Genomic DNA, 26,412 nt, shown 5'->3' with positions numbered 1-26,412 from the left:
AATGTTTTTAAGCTTTTTACCCAGTGAGAGAAATGCATAGTAGAGTGAGGGCTCTACTTAAAAGAGAGAGGGAAATCTAGATTCATACTGAGTACCAGGAGCCGGCCATGTGGAGGAGCATGCAAGCCAGGGAGCATGGGGCAGGTGGCCCAAAGGCCATGCACTGGGCCATCTTCTACTGCTTTTCCAGGCCACAGAAGAGAGCTGGATAGGAAGTGGAGCAGCCAGGACCTGAACTGGTGCCCATATAGGATGCCAGCTCTGCAGACCGGGGCTTTAACCCACTACTCCACAGCGCTGGCCCCCCTATACACCTTGATATGGGTTGCAGGCAATCCAAGCAGTGACTTAACTTTCTGTGCCACAACACCCACTCTCAGGAGGAGGTCAGCATTTTCCATGTAGTGCAAGCCTGACATTTTAGAAGAGAGTGAACTTGGGAGGATTTTATTTTATTTTTAGTCCTACTCTTTCACCTACTCCCTTAAGACACAAAATGGCCCCCTAGGTATCTATCCCCAACCTAGAAACAGGCTGATGAATGAACACGTCATCATCACTTTTCTGAGCAAAATTCAGGAGTGCTTTGCTCATGGCAGATCTGTCTGGTTTAGGATCTTGAAGGTCACTGAAAGGGGTCATCTTCTCGCAGTTTCTCACTTTATAGCTCATGGGGCTTGGTGGTTGCATTTGGGGCATTTTAGTCAGCTCTACTGACATTTGTTTCTTGGTGGTGGTTTTCTTAGAGTTTCTTGGATCTTGTGATTGAGTTGGAAAAACTAAATCTGGTTGCTCCAGATCAACTGGATTTATTGGAAAAATGCCTAAAGAACATCCACAGAATAGACCTGAAGACAAAAATCCAGAAGTACAAGCAGGCAGGTAAGGAGTTTTGGCCTCGCAGTGGTCTAAAGTATGTCCCCTGTGTACACTTGATATGGTTGGTTGAGATTCATTTGTTGGATGGCTGTGTGGGTGTATGGGATGGAACATGAATAGCCCACTGCCCCCTCTAGCCTGTGGCTGAGAGATCACATCCCTCTCGATCCTTTGTGTCCCAGGTTGGCTGACACTGCTGCCTCTCACCATGACCACAGAGTCTCAGCCCTCTGCGAATTGCCTCCAGTCAGTTCTTAGCATTCTGTTTTCTGCACAGGCAGGCAGAACTGTGGACAGTCAGGGCTTTTAGATACTTGCTGAACCCTACTCCCTTGCTCCAGTATTTGTCCTGATGATCACCATCCAACTCTGGGTAGAGTCACTGGGATTCCACAGCAGCCCTGCATATGCCCCAACTTTTGTAAAACTTCCTTATGGAATAGGGCAGTGCTGATTTTTCCCTTGATAAAGAAGACCAGACTCACGTTGGCCTTCCTGCTAATATAACCCAGCCCCATTGTCTTTTAGCCTCAGCCTCAGCTTGGGCTCTGTTAGCATCTCCCCGCTACCGTAGCATCATGGCTGAGACCCAGTGGTCTACAGCACATTCCCCCACCCACACACACACTCTAGATGACTGATAAAAAGGTCAAGAACAGGAGTGGCATTTTTAGTTCATGCGTGATGACTGGTATTTTTAATTCAGTAAGGTGGCAGAAGGTTTTGGGTATTTTCAAAAATGGTGATTGATGTCAGATTGAGCTATTGTTGTAGATTCACTTGAGAATAATCTATAAATCTTAACTCAAGACTTCTCTTCTGCTTTTATAGCTCAAGGAGTGGAAAGAAATTATACGAATGGTTTCCAAGCATCTCTTCCAAACTTGAATCTCAAAGATTTTTCATATAACTTACTGGTGAGTCTGGAGGAAACTTATGGGATTCCAGCACCAACCAGTTTCAAGCTTTCTTAAAAATCTATGTATTCTCACAGCATGAATGTTGTTTTAGCTATCTGAACCAACTGTGGTAGAAATGTATGTTTGTTTTAAAAATATATGTGACTTCTCTTTACAAAGCTTGTACATATTCCTTGAGATATGTGGAAAGTATAGAGAAATACAAAGAAGGAAAATAAGTCAACTGTGTCCAAAAGACATACGCAAAGACAACCACTATGAATGTTTTGTTGTATTTTCTTCTGGTCTCTTTTCCATGTATGTTTGCATGTGTGTCTTTCCGTGTGGTTCGACCTTTGTTTTCACTGTTCATTTTTTCCTTTGAGTATTTAACTTGTTAAATAAAAATAGATATAGGACATGCCTACGGACAAAGATTCAAAAAGTACCAAAAGAGCTCTTAGTGAAAGTATGTTTCCTCCCTACTCCTGTTGTGTTAATTCCCAGTTCGTTTCCCCAGAATCAGCGTTGTTGCCCAGTTTCTTCTGGAACCTGCCAGACATGGTCTGAGCTCAAGTCTTTTGTTTGTGATGTTTTCTTTTGTGCAGATGGTAGCACGCCATATGATTCATATGCAACTGTTTCTGATCATTATTTTGAATGACTGCATGTGGGTCCATTTCTTAGAAAGAGTACACATGTGTCTAACCCTTTCTTGTTGATGCACATCTCAGTTGTTTCCAGTGTTTTGTTACTATAAAGAATGGTGCAAAATAAATATCCTTGTACCTATATCCTCATGCATTTGCTTTTTACTATTTTAAGTTAATTTTTTCAATTATTTCAGCAAAAGTGATTTTGCATTGAGCAATGAAAGTTTTTTTTTTGATTTATAGACATAAGCATCACAGTCACTTATGATTGTTGTGTTACTATTAGGTACTAACCAGATGTCATCAGAACTTTTCTTCTGTCCATCTTCTATCTTCAGAAGTTATGTCTTTGTGTCAATGTATCCTTATCCCTGCAGAAAGGTGTTTGGAATTTACAGTGAGGACTTAGGCCAGAGGGCAATTTCATGGTTATATTATAAACTCTTTGATAAAATGATATGATGAAAACATTAACTACTCCTGTCCTATCAGTAGCTTCCTGGAGAATATGAGCTATAAAGGATACCACTGAGCAGTAGAATTTCAAAGACAAGATGATGGGAGGGATTATATTGTCCAGTGCTGCCCCAACAGAACCTTGTGACTGTCCACTTCCACCACAGGCAGAGTAGGTGCCAGCCCATCCATGCTCTACCACGACACAGCCAATAACCTGTGTACGAGTCAGTGATGCCTTAGATCGACTGTTTATTTTTTAAAAATAAAACATGCTTTATTTTGTCTTTTTGAGTCCCCATGATACCAAATTGTGAGACAAATCTGGATTCAGATTCGGGTTTTCTGAGTTTCCTTTGCTACTGTCTATCTGATAGAGATTATGCTGTCATTCTTAGTTTAAAAACTGCCACATTCTTACTTTTGTGTTTCTGTTTTGAAAATAAGTTGAGCATACTCATCATTTCTGGGAATTCAGATGCTTCATGTACCAGTTTCTCCTTAAATTTGCTCTATTTAATATGTGACCCCGATCATCGCTTCATTTAACAAGCAGGCACCATGGCATATGAATTTGGTGACTTTCTCGCAGGATTTAGGAGATGAGTACCTAGATGTTAATTCATACAGCACTGTAAATGCCCTTCAGAAATTACAGTGGCAACACATGACACAGGATACCAAGATATTATAGCGTAAAATAGTTGTATGATGCTGAAACATAATACCTTTAAAATGTAGCTTTGATTTGAAGTTCTTTCTTTTGGATAGTGTGTAGAAGTGAATGCATATCCACGTGGGAGACCAGTTTCTAATATGATGAGTCTCTGGCTAAGTCTCTGATTATTAGTAAAATTAAAAGTCAACTTTTATGTTTTTCTTTAGACACACGGACTTAGCTCCAGACACAGGTTACTAGGTAGTGCACATCTCTCTTTGGTTAGGATAGCAACAGAGGAGAGCTGCCATGTGAAAGCTGAGTGTATCAGAGAGTTAACTGTGCGTGGTATGTGTGCCTATCAGTGGAGAAGAGAAAGGGTCCATTCAGTCTTTCCATCTCTGATGGATTCCCCTCTAGCCCTTGGAAGTCGTTTATCAGTAATTCTTGATTATCAACAATCAGGCCCACATGTGGCTTATGTGTGGCTAGGCAATTATAGAGAAAGTTAGCTGGACACTTATTTAAGTGCTTCTGTGTGCTTGGCATTGTGGTGAGTGCTTTGTGCACATTTAATCCTCACAAAATGTCTATAAGATAGATACTGATGGTCACAATGGCCCAGGCCAAAGCTAGGAAGGAGCCAGGAGCTTCTTCCAGATCTCCCACATGTGGCAGGGGCCCAGGTACCTGGGCCATCTTCTTCTGCTTTTTCCAGGCCATTAGCAGGGAGCTGGATCAGAAGTGGAATAGCCAGGACTTGAACCAGTACCCATATGGGATAGTGGCATTGCAGATAGGACTCTACCTGTGACGCCATAAGGCCAGTACCTGTTGTCTTGATTTCATAGATAAAGGCACAGACTCAGAACCAGAAATAACCTGCTCAAGGTTATATACTTAGTAAGTGGCAGAATCAGGAGTCAGAGCCAGTCTGGCCTACAACCCCTACTCTTGACCATTCGTATGTTATCCCTATGTTAAAGGAATACATTGATTCAGTCTCATGCCCTAAATGCTTCTTCCACTTTGGAGCTATTATAGCTACTATACTATAACACTGGGTTTCATTGAGTTGTTTTGAAACATTCCAGTTGCTTAACATGTCTGTATTTTCACTGAACTTTTGCTTTTTAGAAGAAGAGTTACTTGTTTGTTGGCAATGTGAGATGGACTTGGGGTGTTAGCAGTACTTGCTATTCTTTGTTAGATAATTTAACTGTGGAGGTGATATTTTTATGTTTTTCTTGAGCAAGAATCCTATTGAGATATTTAAAGAGGTGTAATATAGTGTGCCTCTGAAAAAATTAACAAGCAATGTTCCTCATTCTTTCTATTTAAAGTTCCAGAATGGGAGAAATAAAGACCAAAGACTTGTGGAACGACTTGGCATTCCAAGTAAGACTGACTTTCATTTGTATTCACTTCTTCTAAATGCTTGATAATTCAAATACAAAACGTTGCCTTTTTATAGTTGGCCATTATCTACATATTGTATTCAAGCCCTCAAAACAAACAGTTGAATTCTTCACACTGACATTCCTAGATATCTATGGGATGAGCTTATTTAAATTGGAACTTTACATTGGAACTCTCTGCCTTATTCTGCCAGCTTCATCATCTTGACTATATTCCTAAGAGATGTGACATTTATTCCTGGAGTGAAGCTATAACCAGATTATGTTAAATATTAACCTAGTCATGATAATAAACTGTGTTAAACCAAACACTGAGCATCAGGAAGAAGGAAGGGCAACAGGTTCTCCTGTAAGCAGTCTGGATACTTTATAGATGACATCCTCCTAAAGAGAAAGAAAAAGTACAACAGAAAAACCTGGTCATTTCCACCTGTATGATCTCTGTCTTCTCTGTTAAAATGTCAGTGTGTGGTTCCATGGCACCATGCTGTAAACACTATTTCTTTGGCATGTCTTGAATCCTCAGAGTTTGGGCCGAGTCTCTGTCTCACACTGATGGGGCAGAAGGTGTGCTTCAGAGTGCCAGAAAGCTACTTACGAGGCCAGAGCTGTGGCATAGTGGGTTAAGGTGCTGGTTAAGTCCTGGCTGCTATACTTCCGATCCAGCTTCCTGCTAATGTGCCTGGGAAAGCTGAGGAAGATGACTCAAGTGCTTGGAAACTCCTGGCTCCTGGCTCCTGCCTGGCCCTGACCATTGCAGCCATTTGGGGAGTGAACCAGAGGCTGGAAGACCTTTCTCTCTGCCTCTGCCTCTCCCCCTCTGTAACTCCACCTTTCAAATAAATAAATAAATCTTAAAAAAAAAAAAAAAGGAAAGAAAGCTACTTACCTGCATTTGCCTGGACTTGGTGTATTTACTAATAAAAGAGCCTTTGATAACTTGGCCATAATCTCAACAGAAGTTTAAAGTAATCAAACCAAGTATTCCTATGAATTTGGATTTGCAAATATCTTTCAATGGAAGGATCATGCTGGTGGTAACTGCAATTTATTGAGCTCTTGTTAAATACTTTAAATTGACAAAGATAAGTCACATATTTTGTGTTTTGTTTATTCTACTAATACATGGGATTATTAAAATATGAAAGATAAAGTGAAATGTCCTCTTAATTCTAAATGTCAGGGATAGTACCTGTAGACTTAATGTCTAAGCATATATATGTATGAGTATATGCACACAAATACATGTTGTTTTTTTTTTTTTCAAAGATTTGTTTAGTTGAAAGAGTTACACAGAGAGAAGGAGAGACAGAGGTCTTCTATCTGCTGGTTCACTCCTCAGATGCCCACAATGGCTGGGGGTTGGGCCAGGAGCCAAGAGCTTCACCCAGATCTCCTATGTGGTTGCCAGGGGCCCAAGTGCTTGTGCCACCTTCAGCTGATTTTCCCAGGCCATTAGCAGGGAGCTGGATCAGAAGCGGAGCAGCTGGGACACGGACCAATGCCCATATGGGATGCTGGCATCACATAGTTTTACCTGCTATGCCACAATACTGGCCCCCAAATATATATTTCCAAGTACATGGAATTAATATTATACGTATTACCTAATGATCCATCCTTCACTTAATATACCCTGTATCTATTTTCATGTCAAATACATAAAGCTCTCTCTTATCCTTTTTAACACTATATAATATTCCATTTTATAAAAAATGATTTATCTATATGAAAGGCAAAGCTATATATAGAGACAGAGAGAGAGAGAGATCCTCCAATATGCTGATTCATTCCCCAAATGGCCGCAGTAGATAGGACTGTGCCAGGCAAAAGCCAGGAGCCTGGAACTCCATCTGGGTCTCCCACATCTGTGGCAGGGGCCCAAGAACTTATGCCTTCCTCTGCCGCTTTCCCAGACACATTAGCAGGGAGCTGGACTGGAAGCAGAGCAGCCGGGGCTAGAACTGTGCTGATATGGGCTGCTAGTGTTGCAGGCAGCTGCCCAACCTGTTATGCTACAACACTGGCCTAGGGCAGTATTCCATTTTATGTGCTATAATCAGTATTCGGTTTCATGTTGGTGGACTTTTAGGTGATTTATAGTTTGGGGCCATTATAAACAGTCATTCAGTAGATATTTTGACTTACGTTTTTGCACTCATGTTTTCTTTTCTTAGAATTAGCTTCTAGAAGCAGAATGGTCATTGAAAGGAGATAGCCAATTATCCCTTAAAAAGACTGCTTCAACTTACACCAGCATTACTATGTGAAAGTGGGCATTTTCCCTGAACTTACCAGTATGGGCACTTCCTTTGCCTGTCTTTCGACATGGTTTCTCATTTTTGCAATAATCTTGGAAGGGAGATACTGCTGTTTCAGTTTAGAGGTTAATAATCCCCTGAGACTCAGGGAAGTAACCTCTCCCATCCCCGAGCTCGCCAGAGACAGCACTGGAGTTTGAGCCCAATCATTTATGACTTCAAAACTGGTGCTTCCTCCGCCTCCCTGGGCTCATACAGTCATGACCTCGACCTCACCAAATTTGCTTTGGGCTCATCTACATTTGCCAGGCTCACTGCTCTCTCACTTGCCGCTGGCGCTCTTTTTACGATCCTTCAGTGTCACTGGGCTGTGGCACAGCGGCCTTCTGTTCTAGGTGGCAGATGCATGTGCACAGCCCCTTCTCGCACTTTCCAAGGCTGTTCCCCTGAGACATTGTCTTTGGTTGCAGCCTCTGTAGTGAGGTTAGTGCGGTCTCCCTGCCCATTAAAAACTCACCAGCCACCTACCTAGTCCTCATCTGGGGTAGGGAAAGGGAGAGACTGCTTTCACTTGCATTTTTTTTCCTACGCAGCCCCTGGGTCATGCGGGGATTTTTATTTCCTTATCAGTCAGGTTCTTCAGTTTCTGGTTGGAACCTTGGGGCTGAGGGTAGCTGGGGAAAGAAGAAATGGCTACAGGAAAGAGAGGGATGAAAACCTGCAACCCAGAGAACCTCGGCCAGCCTGGGTGTGGGCCTCGGCCTCCTGCAGCTTCCTAACTGGCTGTCCTCTCCCCCTCAGGAGCAGTGAAGACGTCCATCCAGGAATCGGCAGCCTTCATGCCTCAGGTAGGGGATCCATGAGCTGACTTGGCCCTGTGTTGTATGCGTGGTTGGGGGCGGCGAATGCTGACTTCTTTAGAATTGTCTGTCCCTTGAGAATTCTTTGTGATACCGACACTCTAGGAGCATGGTTCTCTGGAGAACTCACTGAGCAGGGAACCTCGAGATGTGAAAGTGCATTTTTTTTTTTGCAATCAGTGAACTTCGGAACACAGGAAAATTCCGAAGCGGCACTTCTTGTCTCAGCCCATAAGCAGGGAGTGTGAGTGCCCAGCCCATAAGCAGGGAGTGACAGGACCCTGAACCTTGACGTGTTCTGCGCTCTCCTCAGCGCAACGCCTCTTCTCTGTAAGAGGCAACAGAAAGCCTCCTTTTGTACTCAGTTGGAAAGATACCGCTTGCGTTACCTCAGGTTACCATGGAGACAGAAGACTCGGCTTTCTGTTTCAAATTAATTTTATTCCACAAAGCAAGGGTATGCACTGAGAGACTGCAGTGTTCAAGAAACTGGAACAGTTTGTTTATCGTCAACACATGACCTCACTAGAGGACACGCTTGGTATTAAAGCGAAATGTCAGTCGTGCTGACTTCGTGCTGTATATTCTCAGTGACTCACCTGCCAAAGGCATCTTTGAGGAAATCCAGTAGAAGAGCTGTTCTATGGGCGGGAAGGTACAGGAACAGAGCAGTACCTAAAGGTTTAACAGTCCCTGCCTTCCTTTCCAGCACCCACCAGAAGAGAGATACAGGATGCAGAGCAAGCCCCTGGGGATCTGCCTGATCATTGATTGCACTGGCAATAACGTAGGTACGTGTGGAGGCTGCCCCGCAGGAAGGCACAGCCCAGCAAGCCGCATGCGATCAGGGTGCTCCACGCTGGCTGCCGTAACACACCACACCAGGCTGTGACGTCTGTTCCCTCACTCATGATGTCACAGCCCAAGATGGACTGCATGTGGGGCCCTTTCTTCCATGTGGCCATTCCGTGGCTCTGTCACCTTCTGCAGGGCCCTCTGCATCTGGCTGACGGATGATGGAAGAGAGTGGGTAAGGGCCCCATGATGGATGGATTCCAACATGTGGTTGGAACTCAGTCGCGTGTCCCCAAGGAACTTCGGTGGACACGGATAAGTTGGTCTAGCTGAATGTCAGGAGAAAGAAGCAGAGTTGGGGAACACGTGGCACGGTCTCTGGCCCATGCTGTGTGCTGGGTGAGAGTTTGTGCACTGTGGTCTTGTCTTCCACCCTGGATGCTGTGTCAGGGTAGAGTCCTGGGACCCAGGGGACATTCACAGTGTGGGAGGCACACTGACTTCAGGAATTCTCAGGCGCCCCTTGGTTTCGCCTGTGGACTATGAAGGTTTTCCTGGGGTATGTTAAACATGCATGTTCACTTAGACAGATGTGTGCTTGGGTATCGTCTGCTCCACGTGTCACTTGGTTTTGCTGTCCTTTACTTTGTTTGTTGGCTTGAGTCTTTCTATCAGTCTGTCTCTGTTGTCTGGATCTGAGTTGATTCTTTCGTTTGGTTGTATTTGGATGCCTGACTTAAACTAAATCATCAGTGAGAATAAGAGCTTAGGTGTGCGGAATAACGTTTAATTATTTAGCCCTTCATTAAAAGGATTGATCATTGTATTTCCACATTTTTCTAATTTTTCAACGGTCTCTTAGAGTGAGTCAGAAATATCTTTCAGGCTCACTTAAAATATTGCTGTTAGGAGTTTTATAAAAAGAGTGCCAAAGAGAAGGTCAAATTAGCAAATATGAGGCTGAATTTCCCAGGATTTCAGCTATGACCCTGCTCTCACACCCTATTTTTGGATAGTGAGAAATGCTGTCTCCTCAGCTTTAGCAACGTGTCCTTTCTTTTAACCATTAGTGCACAATGAAAATGGGGAAGTGTTTTCTCAATGAGTCACTTCCTCTCTTAAAAGAGATCGTGTATTTGTCCTCCACTTCTGATGGTAGTCAGTTTTGTTTCATTCACCAGTGGACATGGTGCTGTCGTATTTATATCTATTGTATCAGGAGAATCAAAAGATAAAGCTGTCACCTGCTGTGAGTCACAAAACTCCATCATTTGTGGCTGAAATCCAGGGTCTATGCTTGCTTTCCTTGCTGGATTGTGAGCCCCTTGTGGGCAGGGGCTAAATGTGTGTTTCTCTCATTGTAAGAGCAGGGGCAGAGTTGGGACATGACAGCACGGGTTTGGCTCACAGCTCTTCCGTGTCCTATCTTGTGACTTTGGGTGACTTCCCAAGCCTCTTTGAGGCTCAGTTTCTCTTTGATAAAGTGGGTTGATAATAGGCCCTACTTTAGCAAGCCTGGGCAGAGTGAGTCCATATTTATAAAGGGCTTAGAACCATGTTTGGCACATCATAGTCATGTACTAAATGCCAACTAACATTATTTCCTGATCTTGCTCATTTAATTTTATTTTTGAAAATCTAATCTATTTTCAAAATCTAGTTTAGATTTTGAAAATCTAAACTAATGGATGTTCCCATCCACTAGTTTACTCCATAAGTATTTGGCAATGACTAGGGAAGCTGAAGCCAGGAACTAGGAATTTAATCCAGGTCTCCATATAGGTGGCAGGAACCCAACTACTGAAGTACCACTGCTGCGGCCTAGGGTCCATATCAGTAGGAAGCTAGAATCAGGAGCTGAGCTGGGACTTGAACCCAGACAGTCCCATGAGGGATGCAGGTGTTCCAGATGGTGGCTAGTTCGACCAATAGTTCTACCGCCTGCTCTTGCTTGTTTGGTTTTGGTTGCAAACCCTCAGCAAGAACTCAGTGTGGCTTTGTCTTGCTGCATGGAATCTGCCCCCAGACAAGTGAGGGACCAGGAATCTGAGGATGGAGGTGAGTGCCATGTCCCCACAGTCTGTGGCACACTGGAATGGAGATGATGACTTGAGAGATAAGTAAGAAGGGCAACATTCTGGGGACAATAGCTGCCAGTCATCAGTCTGGCAGAGGAGACTCCAAGTAAAACACCTGGGATGCAGGGAAAAGAGAACTGATAAGGAGAGGAAGATGGAAGAGGGGAGTAGAATTGGAGGTGGAGTTTGGGCCCTGTGTCTGTCTTTGGCCCAGGGTGTGAGCAGGTGTTGGCTGCAGATGTGCGGCTCCCATGGCCACTGATGTGTGTCCACGTGGGCCCTGACAACGAGAAGGGCGGCTCTAGGCAGCAGGTCCTTCCTGGTTAACAGAGCCCTTCCACATTCAACATGGAGGATGTTCAACATGAAGATGGAGTGCTGGGCAAGAGTGGGCCCTGAAGGGGCTGCTGGGTGCTCAGCACTGCGTCTCCCCTGGGAATCAGGGTTCTCTAGACTCCACCCCTTTCTGTCTCAGGGAGCAAAACAAATAGCTGGGCTTGAGACGTCTTGTAAGATCTCCCAGGCTCAGGTGGCTAATCAACAGGTGAGAAAGGAGACAGTGCATTTTCACTCCCATTGTGTCGCAATTCTCAGGCCAGAACTCCCCAGTGCAGCCGCCCAGCAGGGGAGTGTTAATGATTATGAAGTGGAAAGATAGAGGCTCCTCTTCCCACACGTGTCCCCCCCCCCCCCCCTCAGGCCTCTAGCTCTTGAGTTTCCTCTCCCAGGGATTTGTCCATGGAGGACTCTGGCTTGGAATCCTGTTTTCGGTGGAAAGTGCTTGTTGTTCCATGCCACACTTTATTCCTTCTTTTTCATCTTATCAGCAGTCGAGGGCCTCACCTGAGTGATTATGTGGTGTTTCCTCTATCTGTGTAACTTTGCCATCTGGTTAATGTTGAATATTCGGGAGGAGTGCAGGAGTCAGATAATGAAGAGGCAGACAAGATAATTGCCAGTTAAAATAAGGAAATGAAAGAAACTAGCAGGGGTGTGAGAAGACTAACTTGGAGGTGGTAATGATCAGAGAATATGAATTATTAAAAATCTAGCCATGGGGCTGGCGTTGTGGCACAGCCACCTGAGATGCTAGCATCCCCTGTGATCGCTGGTTCGAGCTACTTCCGGCCCAGCTCCCTGCGAATGCGCCTGGGAAAGCAGCAGAAGATGGCCCAAGTGCTTGAGCCCCTGCCACCCACATGGGAGACAGATGGAGATCCAGGCTGCTGGCTTCTGCCTGGCCCAGCCCTGACCATTGCTGCCATTTGGGGAGTGAACCAGCAGATGGAAAATCTCTCTCTCTCTCTATGTGTGTGTGTGTGCTTTTTGAATAATAAAATATATTTTTAAAAATCTCCCATGTGCTAGGTACTTTCCTAACTGCCTCACATGAATTCTCTTTTAGTCCTCATAGACAATACTACAAGATAGGTGCTTGTGTCCATTTCCAGCATGGGCAAGCAGAGCAGTGAGCTGCCTCCCCAGCGTCTCTAATACTGAGAGAGCTGGGAGTCCAAAGCTCGTCTCCAAACCTATGCTTTTAGCTACTTTGCTTTAATGTAAATTCCACAAGGCGGGTGCATTTTATCCGTGCCTTACACATTGTGTCTCCAGGAGCTGGCACAGAGGCATTCAGTACATATTCATGGGTAAAAGAGTGAATGAATCTGCTCTCCTTGTAGCCATACATTTCTTAAACCATTCCTTTTGATCTTTAAATTTCACACACTCTCTTGTACCTATCTTCTCCTTCTCTCCTCAAAGAAAAAAATCATACCTCTATATTTTAAAAAAGATTTATTTTTATTTGAAAGACCAACTTAAAGAGAGAGAGAAGGAGAGAGAGAGAGATCTTCCATCTGCAGGTTCACTCCCCAAATGGCTACAATAGCCAGGGCCAGGGCAAGCAGAAGCCAGGAGTCTAGAACCCCATCTGGGTCTCCCACATGGGTAGCAGAAACCAAATCAGTTGGGGCATCTTCCACTTCTTTCTCAGGTGCATCAGCGGGGAGCTGGCTAAGAAGTGGGGCAGCTGGGACTCCAACTGGCACCCACATGGAATGCTAGTGTTGCAGGCAGTGGTCTAACCTGCTATACCACAACTCTGGTGCCTAAAATCAAACCTTTATTCAAAGAGTCTGCAAATTCCCTAATGTTTATAGGTTTATCCCTTCCTTTGTCCAGTAAGTGTTTATTGAGCATCTGCCTTGTGCAAAGTAAGGTTGGCTCTGAGTGAAGCACATATCAAAGCAGTGAGGCAGAGCCTGGTGTCAGGGCCATGTTAGGAGGGTAGGTATGGTTATTCTTTGGTGGGTCCTTCTCAAAAAGAATCCTTAGAGAGCTTAGGAACCCCTTCTTGAGGCAGACATAAGCACTCGGGGATTTGGGGTTAATGGTCTCAGTTTGGCAGAAGTTAAAAACCAGTCCTTTGTGTGCCGTGTTTGCCAGTCACCCAGCAGACTAGGCCTGTGCTGGCCCATGTGTGCGTGCCAGACCTTGTAGTCTTGTTAGGAATGTGGAAACCAATGTCTTACGTGCCTGGCAGATGGACTTTGGAGCTTGGCCTGAAGCTGTGGTGGTTTTGGAAGCTTCCAAGTAAAAGATGATGTTTGCAGATTGTATGAGGAAGTGTTTTTTTCCTCATTGGCTATTTCTGGAAAGCTTGAAAAATTTCCTGTACTTTGTACACAGGCTAAGACTTAGATTTTTCTAGTAGACATTGCAAATTTCCATTAGCTGATTAAGTAAATTTCACCATATATATATATATATATTTAAACATTTATTTATTTATTATTTGAAAGGCAGAGTTAGAGAGAGAGAGAGAGAGAGAGAGAGGTCTTCCATTCAATGGTTCACTTCCTAAATGGCCACAATGGCTGGAGCTGAGCAGACCCAAAGCCAGGAGCCAGGGGCTTCTTCTGGGTCTCCCATGTGGGTGTGGGGGCTCATGCACTTGGGCCATCTTCTACTGCTTTCCCAAACCATAGCAGAGAGATGGGCCACAAGTGGAACAGCCAGGACTCAAACCAGTGCCCATATGGGATGCTGGCACTGCAGGCAGAGGCTTTACCTGCTAGGCCACAGCGGGAGCCCCTCAACTTCATCTTCTATGGTTTTTCAGATTTATTTATTTATTTATTTATTTGAAAGAGCAATAAAGAGAGGGGGAGAGACAGACAGAGAGATATCTTCCACCTGCTGATTCATTCCTCAAATGGCCACAAGGACCAGGGCTGGGCCAGGCCGAAGCCAGGAGCCAGGGAATTTTTCCAGATCTCCCATGTGGGTACAGGGATCCAAGCACTTGGGCCATTCTCTGCTGCTTTGCCAGGCACATTAACAGGGAGTTAGATTGGGAGCGGAACAACCAATGGGTACCTGTAGGGGATGCCAGCGCTATGGGCAGTGGCTTAACTGGCTACTGCAAAATGCCGGTCCCTGCTATGCTTACTAATCTACTGAAAGGTCTGAGAATTTTCCTGTAAAGAAACTCCTTTTGGCCTTGTCACCCTTACATTTCCCATATACCTTTTGACCTTGGGACCACGGAGAATATCCTGCCCACCTTGTGTTCTGCTCCTGTGCTTGGTAGTGACTCCAGCTGGGTTCACGGAGGATACTCAGCAGATGACTACACATGAACTGGAGCAGCAGCCCCCCTTTCTCATTTCTCCTGTACCCTTATTTAACTTTGATAGAAAGCGTCAGCATACATGTGCCTTCATTAGACCAAAATAAATTCTAAATTAATGAATGAGTCCATGCCAGCTCATGACTGTATTTGGCTTTGGCAGTTTTACCTCCATAGCACCCAAACCTTTGAGTAGCACTGACCCTGCCCTTTCGCTAATAAGCCCTGTGCTAACTACAAGGCTGGATGTCCCCTCTCCCCTACCATTTCACCCAGTTATTTTCCAAAGAGTAGTTGAAACTTACAGAATCGGGGCTGTGTTGGGGAAGGGGTTTCCAGGGTGTGTAGAAGGAGAAGTGGGACTTGCTGCAGTCTGTTCAAGTTTTATTTTCCCTACTCAGCACCCACGTGTTTCTTCCCCTGTGTGTGGTCACGGCCATTTTCGGTCATGGTTTTTGGCTTCACATTCAGCCTTAGTCTCCCTTCTCCCCCGCTCCTGTTTGATCAGGTACGGATTTTTCTTCCTGGGACTTCAGAGTCCCATCCCTCCTTAGCCTGCCTCCTCAGGGTCACTCTCCTTCAAAGCTCAGGCAAGTTCAGACCTAGGAGAAGGGGCTTAACCCCAGCAGCCAGGACTTCAATTCAGATCTTGTAATTCTGAGACTGGTTCCTCTTTCGCCCTGTGCTCACTGCCTGCGGCCAGGGCCTCTCCAGCCAGGACCCACAGGGAGCCCAAATAAAGCAAGGAGCCAGAAGGGCCTGGAACGTGCTTGTCCCGTCCGTCCCTGCACACCGTCACAGAAAGGGAGACCCTGGTGACTCTTCCCTTCAAGGGCTTCGGTCAGGGAGGAAAGAGAGAGTTTGGAGGAAAGTGAACCAGACCCAGATAACCAGGAAGCCAAAGAGCTTTGAGCCTGGTGTTTCCCTGTTTGCTTCTGCCCCCTAGAGGAGAGAATATTACATGGTCCTTAGACGTGTTGAGCCCTGCACAGCAAAGCAGTAGTGACGGGAATGGTGTCCCAGTTCTGATTCTCTCATTGTCCTGTAACCACCTGAGCATGGGACTGGCCAGTGGAGCCCTCAGAGGAGATGGCTGGGAGACAGTGCAGCCAGGCCTTTTCTACCCCAGGGAGAGTTCAGGAGGGCGAGGGTGTCACTTAATAGGCTGTCAGCAACCTGTCAACCCAGTCCCCCATTTCCTTATGATGCTTGTTGGTTATAGGTGTACAGATGCTAGCACCTTTTTTGTGTCTCTTCATTATTACTCGGTGTCATAATTCCATTTTCTTCACCCTTAACTATGGGCCAGGCCAAGGGGCACAGGACAGAGCCTACCTGTAGACTTAGATCGTGCTGATTCTCATTTTCCTTATGCCAGGAGTGGTCACAAGACTTCCCCAGTGAGTTCCCTACCAACCACTGCCACATGGAGTGGCTTTATTTGTGCTGTTGAATCCTCAGGGCATCTCGTGGCATGGTTGTCATCACTTTTATCTAAATCTGGGCGATCCCCTTTGGGAAGGTCGTGCAGCCCACAATGTGTTCAGGTCGGCACTGGAAGGCAGGTGTGTGACTCAAAGTCTGCTCTTTCTGCTGCCTTACACTTAGTCCTTTTTCTGTGGCCAATAGCACAGTACTGCAGACTGGGGAGGCTTGAATGAAAAGAGTTTCCTTTTGGCTCATGGTTCTGGAGGTCTGAGGTTGAGAGGCCACATCTGGTGATATCCAAATGGTAGCATCCTGCCTCTCAAGGCAAAGTCAACCCAGGATTCATGGAAACTAGGAGAAGGGCCTCTGGGGGAAGAATAGGGGATCTTGGCCAAGGCCACACTGCTTAGGTCACACTGCATAGGTCACACCGGGAAACAGGTCATGAGAGAACTTGGGACTCTGGAAATGGTCACCACTTAGATCCAGGAGTCCCCGTCTCATCCCACAGCAGATGGAGGTCAGGGAACGCGTGCGTCTCCACCACTACAGCCATTGGGACCTAGGCTTGGAACTGCAGTCCGCAGACACACCCATCTCTGCATCCTTGGGTGTTGCATTAATTTGAGAAAGCACCTTTGGGAAAAAATCCCGGTTTGTTCTGACTGGAGAGAAAAAGGTTTTGTTCTGCCTTGGCTTGATGGACTTAAATGTGCGCAATCTTTGCCGAAGGCCAGGAATGGTGATGGTGTCTGGGGATGCAGGTGCAGCAGGGAACCGATCACGGTCGGAGAACTGGGGACGTGAAAGTCAACATCTTTCTTCCTCCTCCCTCCCTGCCTCTCTCTCTTTCCCTCCCTCCCTCCCTTCCTCCCTCCCTCCCTCCCTTCCTTCCTTCCTTGATATTATTTATTTATTTGAAAGTCAGAATTACAGAGAGGGGGAGAGAGAGAGAGAGAGAGAGAGAGAGAGAGAGAGAGAGAGAGAGGTCTTCCATCCATTGGCTCACTCACCAAATGGCTACAACAGCTAGAGCTGAGCTGATCTGGAGCCTGGAGCTTCTTCCTGGTCTTCCCACATGGGTGCAGGGGCCCAAGGACTTGGGCCATCTTCCACTGCTTTCCCAGGCCATAGCAGAGAGCTGGATTTAGAAGAGGGGCAACCATGACACAAACCAGCGCCCATATGGGATGCTGGCACTGCAGGCAGTGGCTTTACCCGCTGTGCCACAGCACTGGCCCCAACATTTTTCACATTTCAGGTTGATTGTGTCCCTCCTACCCATTTCTCAGGCCCCCTGTACATCACACAAAATCAAAAACAGCTTAACTAACGGAGATGGGTCCGAGCCTAGGAGTCCCCTGCAGGTCTTTTTCTCTTGCCTCACTCTAGTGTTGTTTTCTGTGTTTGTTTTCTCCAGAGGCTCTTCAAAACACCTTCGCTTCCCTGGGCTATGAAGTCCAGCCCTGCTCGGCTCGCCGTGTGGATGACGTAATCCGGACTCTTGGCCAAGTGGCCTGCATGCCCCAGCACCGAGACTATGACAGCTTTGTGTGTGTCCTGGTGAGCCGAGGATGCTCCCAGAGCGAGTTCGGAGTGGACGAGAATCACTCGGGGTTCCCTTTGCATGGCATCAGGAGGATGTTCACGGGGGACTCATGCCCTTCTCTCATAGGGAAGCCAAAGCTCTTTTTCATTCAGAACTATGTGGTGTCAGAGGGCCGGCGGGAAGACAGCAGCCTTCTGGAGGTGGACGGGCCGGCAGTGAACACAGTGGAAGCCAAGGCCCCGCAGCCGAGACCCTCCATGGTTCACCGGGAAGCTGACTTCTTCTGGAGCCTGTGTACTGCGGACGTGTCCCTGCTGGCTCGGTCCCCTGGCTCACGGTCCATGTACCTGCAGTTCCTCTCCCAGAAACTGGGCCGAGAAAGGTGAGCCCCGTGGAGGTGGCTGGTCCTGCACCGTGTGCTTATGTCTTGCTCACACCGCTATGCCGTGCTGATGCCCTTCTCTTCAACGAGAAAGAGGGATTTTTCCTTCCCCAGTGGGATTGCCTTAGGAATATGGTGTGGACGTGGCTTAACTTATGAATACGTCATGTAAGTTCGTAGTTTGGGTATTTTTCTTCAAAATTAAAAAGTTAAAAAAAATTTGGGAGGCAAAGAGAGAGACAGATATTAAGAGCACTCCTATCTGCAAGTTTCACTCCCCAAATGCCTGCAACAGCTGGGATTGGGCTGGCCTGGGCTGAAGCTGGGAGCTGGGAATTCAACCCAGGCCCCCCATGTGGGAGGCAGGGACCCAATTACTTGAGTCAACATGACTGCCTCCCAGAGTGCACACGCGCAGGAAGCTGGAGTTAGGAGCAGAGCCGGGACTCGAACTAAGGCGCTCTGATATGGAATATGGGTATCCCAACCCGTATTTTAACAGCTGGGACAAATGCCTGTGCCCAGATCAAGACATTTTTAAATTTTTTTTATTATGATAAAAGCAATTCATATTCCTGGTAGAAAACATTCCTAAAACATAGATACTGAAAGCAGAATGTGACAAGCAGTTATAATCCTACCTAGTCGAACTAACCTCTCTTAACTAAGCCTTCTAGATCTTTTTGTGGATACCTGCACAGATATAATTATGATTTTAAAGCCCAAGTGGAATCGTGTTACTTCACCACCTGCTTTGAGTTTGCTTATTGGTTACATCACACACATCACAGGTCAGATTTCAAAAGCATCCTTTGAATGTCTCCAGAGTAACCCGTGACACGACTATAGCTTAATTTGCTTGACCAGTCTTCAATTGTCGGATAGTGTTTTGCCGTAGCAGAGAGCTGGGTCAGAAGGGGAGCAGCCGAGACGTGAACCGGAGCCCATGTGGGACGTTGGCAACGCAGGCGGCGGTTTCACCCACTACGCCACAGCGCCCGCCCCCAAGTCTTGTTAAACACAATAGTTCTCCCGCCCTCTTTCTGTGAGGTCTCACTCTCTGTGGTTTCGGTTAACTATGGTCAACCTCATGAGGCCTGAGAGTATTGAATGGAAAATCCCACAAAGAAGCAACTATAGGCTTTATTTTTTTAAAATTATTTTATTTTATTTTTTTTTTATTTAATGAGCATAAATTTCCAAAGTACAGCTTATGGACCACAATAGCCTCCTCCCCCCCGTATCTTCCCTCCCACCCACAATGCTCCCCTCTCCCACTCCCTCTCCCCTTCCCCTTCACATCGTGATTAATTTTCAATTATCTTTATATACAGAAGATCAATTTAGCGTATGTTAAGTAAAGATTTCCACATTTTGCTCCCACACAGAAACACAAAGTATAAAATACTATTTGAGTACTAGTTATAGCATTAATTAAACACCTAAGAGTAATTGTGTATTAATTACAGAGTTCAACCAATAGTTTTAAGTAGAATATAAAATGCATCTTTTGTATTGTTGTGGCTTCCCCCCCGACCTCCCTCCCTCCCGTGGCCCTCCCCTCACCACTCCCTCTCTCATCCTGCCTTTCATCACGTTTCATTTTCAATTACCTTCATATATTGAAGATCAACTTAGCAACTATAGGCTTTAAATGACTGATTATAGCATACTGTTATAATTCTTTTATTTTATTATTAGTTGTTGCTAATCTCTTATTTTGCCTTATTTATAAGTTAAACTTTATCATTGGTATAAATGTATGTGTAAGACAAAAACGTGGTATACACAGTGCAGGGTTTGCTACCCTCTGTGGTTTCAGACATCCACTGGTGCTCTTGGCTTGTGTTCCCTAGGGGATGAAGGGGGACTATTGTACACATTTTTAATGTTACTAGAAAGAATATGTCAATGACCTGGTTTCCATTTAAGCTGACTGAAGCCACATGTACCTCAACTCTCAGGTTAATTGGCTTGTTTCATTGGTTCCTAACTACAATGTAAAGCGTCTCCAAGCTACTTATCAAGTGCATTCTGGCTGTGGCTGTGAGGACCCCATGAATGACCTTGTGGCCTTCTCTCCCCAGTTCCCCCAGGTGTGGCATGGCAGGAATGGGGAGCCTGTAAAAGGATCAGCCCAGTCCTCCAAGGCAGATCCTCCGTGGGCCAGGGGAATTATTGCCTTTTACATCCATCATGCATTTGTGTAAGTGACCCAGGCTGGGTATCACCTGGCTGCTGTGTCCACAGAGCGAAACTCAGCTGCCCTTTGGGGACACAGTCTGTGGTCCTTGAGCCAGAGTGATGTCAGTTGTTGAGATCATTCACAGAGTGGCTTCTAGAGCATTTAAAAAGGAACAGTTTCAAAAAACTTCACGCACGTCTGTTGACTCATTTCACCCTAATGACAATCTGTCTTCTCGTTGGTATTTGCATGGCATTAAAGCTTCCCTTTCTTGTTGCCTCCAGAAATCGCCCACTCCTGGATCTCCACGTTGAACTCAACAGCAAAGTGTATGATTGGAACAGTCGCGCTCCTGCTAAGGAGAAGTACCACGTCTGGCTGCAGCACACTCTGAGAAAGCAGCTCATTCTTTCTCACCAATGAAAAGCCAAAAGCTGTTCTTAGTTCCATGTCCGAGAGAGAGAGAGAGAGAGAGAGAGAGATCTTCCATCCACTGGTTCACTCCCCAAATGGCTGCAACAGCCAGTGTTGCGCCAATCCGAAGCCAGGAGCGAGGAGCTTCTTCCCGGTCTCCCATGTGGGTGCAGGGCCCAAGCACTTGGGCCAACCTCTACTGCTTTCCCAGGCCATAGCAGAGAGCTGAATTGGAAGTGGAGCAGCTGGGACTCAAACTGGTGCCCATATGGGATGCCGGCACTGTAGGCGGTAGCTTAACGTGCTATATCTCAGCACCCGCCCAATATATTATATATTTTTAAAATTGGCTTTGGCGGATGTGCATCTGTGTGCATTTATGTATGTTTTGCCACAGTTGTGTCACTGCGGGTTAAAAGAGTGGAAGGGCAGTTTTCAGACTCCATGACCAGATATTCCTACTTGAAAAGTTTTTTTTCTGTTGTTGTTTTCATGTAGGAAGGACCCTTGAGAGTTCCTTTACCTGTAGCCTACAGACATCAGTAGGAAGTAATGTGTAGCCTACAGACATCAGTAGGAAGCCACTATATTTATTTATATTATATTGTACTTTGATGTTTATATAAATTGCCAAGAAAATATAAATAAAACTTAATAAATTTCACAGATTAAACTTTTGTTTATAAATATTGATGGCAAATGTAATGATATACTTTATTCATTCATTCAAAAGCACAAGGCTAGTATATTGGATTTTCTTAAAGGTCTTAAACACATTGCATATAGATGGATGCATTTTTCCAATGATTACCTAATGATCAATACATTTGGTTACCAAAGTAAGTGTATACTGTGTTTGGCTTTATTTCTTAATTTGCTTTATAGTCCTATTCTTTTGCAGGTTTACATTTCAAATTCTCTGAGGTTATGGCAGGCAGGAGTTGATAGTCTATAAACCAGAGATTAAGATACAAAATGTGATTGAATGTGTTTTACAAGTTGGCTTGGCTGAGTCCATCATCTGGTTAGATGAGCTGCTAGATTATATCCGTTATCTTGGGAGCTACCAACTGCTGAAATTATCCACTTTGACCCATCAGATATGCTTTATTTTTTTCCTGACCTCATTTCTCTCATGTATTTTTAAAAAGATCTTATTGCATATGTTTGAGGCTTGCAACATGATGGTGAGAGATACACAGATAGTATCTGTATAGTATCTGCTCCAGTGGGGAAGCAGATCACTTTTCTATCCTCTCATATCATTACTTCCTTGTGACAAGGACACCTGAATTCTATATAACAAGAATCCCTAATCCCATACAATTTTATTAACCTTAGTCCTCCTGTTATACTTTAGACCTTTAAACTTGTTCACTTTATTTGTATGTATTCTTATCAGAGTCTAACCTCTCTACTTAAAAATAAAAAGTAATCATATGGTCTTTTGTATTGTCTGAGCCTTGAATTCTGAAAATCTTTCACATTATGTGCACCTTCTTGGCTCTGCATGATTAACTCTTCTATCATTCAAAGTATTTTAGATACAAGTAATGGAAGATGTAACACAACACAAAGATCTATTTTGAATGTTTGTTTAATCTCATTAACCAGGAAGTCCAGTGGTAGGGGGTAGTTGCTTTGTTGGTTAATTTATTGGCTCCGGGCCGGCGCCGTGGCTCAGTTGGTTAATCCTCTGCCTGTGGCGCTGGCATCCCATATGGGCACCAGGTTCTAGTCCCGTTTGCTCCTCTTCCAGTCCAGCTCTCTGCTGTGGCCCAGGAAGGCAGTGGAGGATGGCCCAAGTGCTTGGGCACCTGCACTCACGTGGGAGACCAAGAGGAAGCACCTGGTTCCTGGCTTCAGATCGGCATGGTTCCAGCCGTGGTGGCCATTTAGGGGGTGAACCAATGGAGGGAGGACCTTTCTCTCTGTCTTTCTCTCTCACTGTCTATCTGTCAAAAAAAAAATTATTGGCTCCAATGATGTCATCAAGGACTTGATCTTTTTCACCTTTTCTCTCTGCAACCACATCATCTTGGCCTTTGTTTTCAGTCATCTAATGGCTGCAAGACGGTTATGGGTCCAAGTATGACATCCAAATGTCAGAAGAGAAAGCATGTCTTCCTTCTGTCTCAAGCTGAAAGGAAAATTTCCCCAGAAGTGCTCTTTCCCTTCACCTCTCATTGGCTACAGTCGCAAGATGTGTCCATCCTTAAACTGGTCACGACAGGGGTTGTGGCATGGTTGTGCTTGGCTTATATCAACACAGATTCAGTCCCTTGGAACTGAGGAGAGATTCTGTCTCCCTGAGGTGCAATGGTCTTCACAAGCTGGGGTCCTGTGGGGAAGTTTGAAAAAGTGGGGTATGGCACCTGCTGTGGGGTAGACAACCATAGTCGTCCCAGAAGGGCGAGAACACCGAAACATTGATTAAACTGAAGCACACGATGATTTTCCCAACTTGCAGAGGAAATCAGCAGTAATACCAGGTGCAGCATGTGAACAACCAGTCTGATGATCTGGTGTTCTTCAGAAATTAGAACAAATGTTCGTAATGTGCAGCATGCATTCCAGGGCAGGCATCCTACACCTCTCCCTGCTGTTTGTGAAGGTCATTGTCCTACCTTTCCAGGCCCATCCTCTCCCTGCTGTGGCCCGTGGCCCATACCATGCCTTATCCCATCTGCCTGGCGTGGGGAAAATTTAGAGCTTGGCAAATGAGCATCTTTGTTGCCTTTCCTTCCCTCTTTTTACACAATCATTTTGAAAAATTATGTTGTATTGTCTATTTCTTTACTTTTTGCCACTTTTCTTTTTTGATGTTGGATTCTGCTGTTTTTATACCATCAAGCATCAGGCAATCCCCCAATCCCAATGAGAAGACTACTACTTGTAATTACTACTTGTAATTCTTTGTGACTTTTGCTCACTAGCATGTGGTATGGTGTGGAGGGAAGAGAGGTTGTGGTTTCAAGCTTAGGCTGACCCTGCCTCCCTTGCCTACCTCATAGAATTGTTCTGAGGATGAAGTGAGAGATTCTTTATGACTATGTCTTGCTAGACCATGCCATTAACCCACATTCTGGAGGGGCTGCTTTGGAAAGGTGGAATCAAACATGGCATAGCAGATAGGATTTGGGTATGTTGAGATGGAATAGAGAACGTGTTGTGAGAGAGAAAACAAGTCAACTGAGGGACAAACAGCAATACAGGGCAAGCTGAGGAAACCTTGGGTGTAACTTAGCACGTATGAGGAGGTGTGAGTAGGAAGGTATGAGTCGCAGGCTGAGAGATGGCTGGAGTCAGAGGGTGGAGTGCCCTGAAGGTCCCCATCTTTTAACTTTAGCCCGTCTTCATGTAAGTTATTTTTCTTATTTTAATAGTAGAATCTTCGATTCTTTCTTTGCTTCTTAAAAATGCATTCATTTATTTGATGGGTAGAAAGAGAGAGCGAGAGCGAACTCTCATCTACTGGTTCACTGCCCAAATGCTCACAATGGACAAGGCTGGACTGGGTCAGAGCCAGGAGGTGGGGAAGCCAGGAGCTCAGTCCAGGTCTCCCACGTGGGTGGCAGTGAGCCAACTATTTGAATCATTAGCTCTGCGTCCCAGGGTCCCCATTAGCAGGAAAGCTGGAATCAGGAGCCAGAACCAGCAGTCAAACCCAGGCCTTCCAATGTGGGACACGGTGTGCTAGCTGGTGTCCTAACTGCCGGGCCAAATGCCTCCCTCCTCTGGAACTTTCTCTAAAGCTTTTGTACATGAGCACTTGATGATTAAAGGCTCTTCTTACTTTTCACTGAGCATAGTTTTTAATTAAATATTTGAGATAAACTTAGAATTACATATAGATAAAATAATGAGTAATCCAGATTAAATAAAATGTTCTAATATATATATATATATATACGTATATATGAATCATATCATTTTAAGAGGCAGTACTCCTAAATAGTCATGTAAAAGAGATGAGGGGATGAAACTATTTCAAACCTCACAGTAGCCTGCCCAATAACTAGGCAAATGTTCAGATGAAAGATTCACTAACTGAAGTTTTATGAGTGGACAGTGAGAGAGAGAGAGAGAGACAGAGAGAAAGGTCTTACTTTTGCCGTTGGTTCACCCTCCAATGGCCGCCACGGCCAGTGCGCTGATCCGAAGCCAGGAGCCAGGTGCTTCTCCTGGTCTCCCATGCGGGTGCAGGGCCCAAGGACTTGGGCCATCCTCCACTGCACTCCCGGACCACAGCAGAGAGCTGGCCTGGAAGAGGGGCAACCAGGACAGAATCCGGTGCCCCGACTGGGACTAGAACCCGGTGTGCTGGTGCCACAGGCAGAGGGTTAGCCTATTGAACCGTGGCGCCAGCCTGTAGCTGTCAAAATTTTATATCCATACATAAACATCATATATACACATAAAGTTTATATAGTATATATAAAATAAAATGTTATCTAAAATGAGAACCTATATCAGCTGAGCTATTTTCCGCTTATTTTACGTGAGCTATCTCATGTAATCCTCAAACCAGCTTTATGAGGTAGGTGTTACTGTCCTCATTATTGTATTAGATGAAGAAAATGAGGCAAAGTGATATTGAGTAGCTTACATGCGGTCACCTCGCACCAGTATGTGAACTCAAGCTATGCAGAGTCTTTTCACTACACTTCGAATCACAATAACCAGTTCTTGGGGTGACTTCTACAAAGCATGTTACAGCACAGGAGATGCTCATACAATAATCTTCCCAGGACAAGCACCAAATACCATATCTAGTATGTTTATAGTAAATGTCCTTAAAATAAAAATGAAAAATTTCTTTCCTAGGAAAACAAAGTCTACAAGGCTGGCAGAAGTGTAATGGGTGTTTTTGCTTTTCTTTTCCAAATTCTCGTCTCTGTATTTGAGGATACTGCTGCCTATACCAAAGCCAAGCTCCTTCCATTTGATTCTGAGTGTTGGGGGCTTGTTGCTGACGAAGCCCCCTCTCTGTTCTTAGGTTCCAGTTCATTCTAGCTCTAATCTCTTCCATGAATTGGCCTTGGTGGGGGTCTTGTGAACATTTCTTGTCTGCAGCATTTGCAATGGAGCCTTTTCTCTTCCCAGACTCTAGCAGCAATTTTTCAGGATTAAGCACGTTTCTTGTGCCACCAAGAGGTCAGACTTTAAGGTCAGCCTTGTCAAATTGGCTCACTTTCCCTACTAGCCACTCTTCCTAGTTCTCTCTAGTCATAGAAACGCTGGCTTGTAACTGTGCACAAGGCCCTGCAGAATACAGCCTGCTTGCCCAAACCTCAACTTGTAGTGAGATATGGTCATAGGACCAAGTCCCGGCCAATAGCACTTAATCAGAAGCATCACATGGCAGCTTCTGGTAACTGTTTCTTAAAAGACAGCTGTTTTTTGCCCTCTGCTCTTCTTTGTCCCTTCCTCCATCCTGTTGCCTAGAAGGTGGAGGTGATGGCTGGCATTCCAGCTGCCATCTTGAAATGCAAAGATAGGTGCCATACTGTAGGGATAGCTGCATGGTGAGTAGGAAGAAGCTTTGTTGGATGATGGCATGAAGGCAGCACACCTGCCTCTGGACTTCTACAGGAGAGAAAAACAGTGGGGGGTTATATTTCTCTTAACCTAACTAGTCCAACTGATATTGTTGTTTGGTTAGAATGTATGAAATATTTGTGCATGTTGTAAATTTGAAAGAAAAATTTGTCTAGGGGCTGCCATTGTGGTATAATGTGTTAAACCTCTACTTGCAATGAGTGCCAGTTGTGGCCATCTGGGGAGTGAACCACTGGATGGAAGATCTCTCTTTCTCATTCAAGTCTGCTTTTTAAATAAATAAATCTTTTTTAAAAATCTA

At 45.1% G+C, this 26,412-nt stretch overlaps 1 protein-coding gene across 10 annotated transcripts in view; it reads left to right on the top strand.

Moving 5' to 3' along the window:
• Positions 1–26,412, top strand: part of CFLAR (CASP8 and FADD like apoptosis regulator) — an 83,210-nt gene extending 56,798 nt beyond the window's left edge. For all 10 annotated transcript variants that reach the window (XM_089330103.1, XM_089330100.1, XM_089330098.1 and 7 more), the window contains 7 exons: positions 747–882; positions 1,711–1,796; positions 4,889–4,943; positions 8,026–8,072; positions 8,794–8,875; positions 17,440–17,950; positions 20,420–26,412. In XM_089330103.1, coding sequence (XP_089186229.1) covers positions 747–882; positions 1,711–1,796; positions 4,889–4,943; positions 8,026–8,072; positions 8,794–8,875; positions 17,440–17,950; positions 20,420–20,558 — 1,056 coding nt within the window. In that variant the 3' untranslated portion in view covers positions 20,559–26,412. The remainder of the gene's footprint in view (positions 1–746; positions 883–1,710; positions 1,797–4,888; positions 4,944–8,025; positions 8,073–8,793; positions 8,876–17,439; positions 17,951–20,419) is intronic.

This window comes from Oryctolagus cuniculus, chromosome 3, assembly GCF_051225735.1.
Source record: "Oryctolagus cuniculus isolate XC-2025 breed Fujian yellow rabbit chromosome 3, ASM5122573v1, whole genome shotgun sequence".
Lineage (NCBI taxonomy): Eukaryota > Metazoa > Chordata > Mammalia > Lagomorpha > Leporidae > Oryctolagus > Oryctolagus cuniculus.
This window is presented reverse-complemented; position numbering and strand designations above follow the sequence as displayed.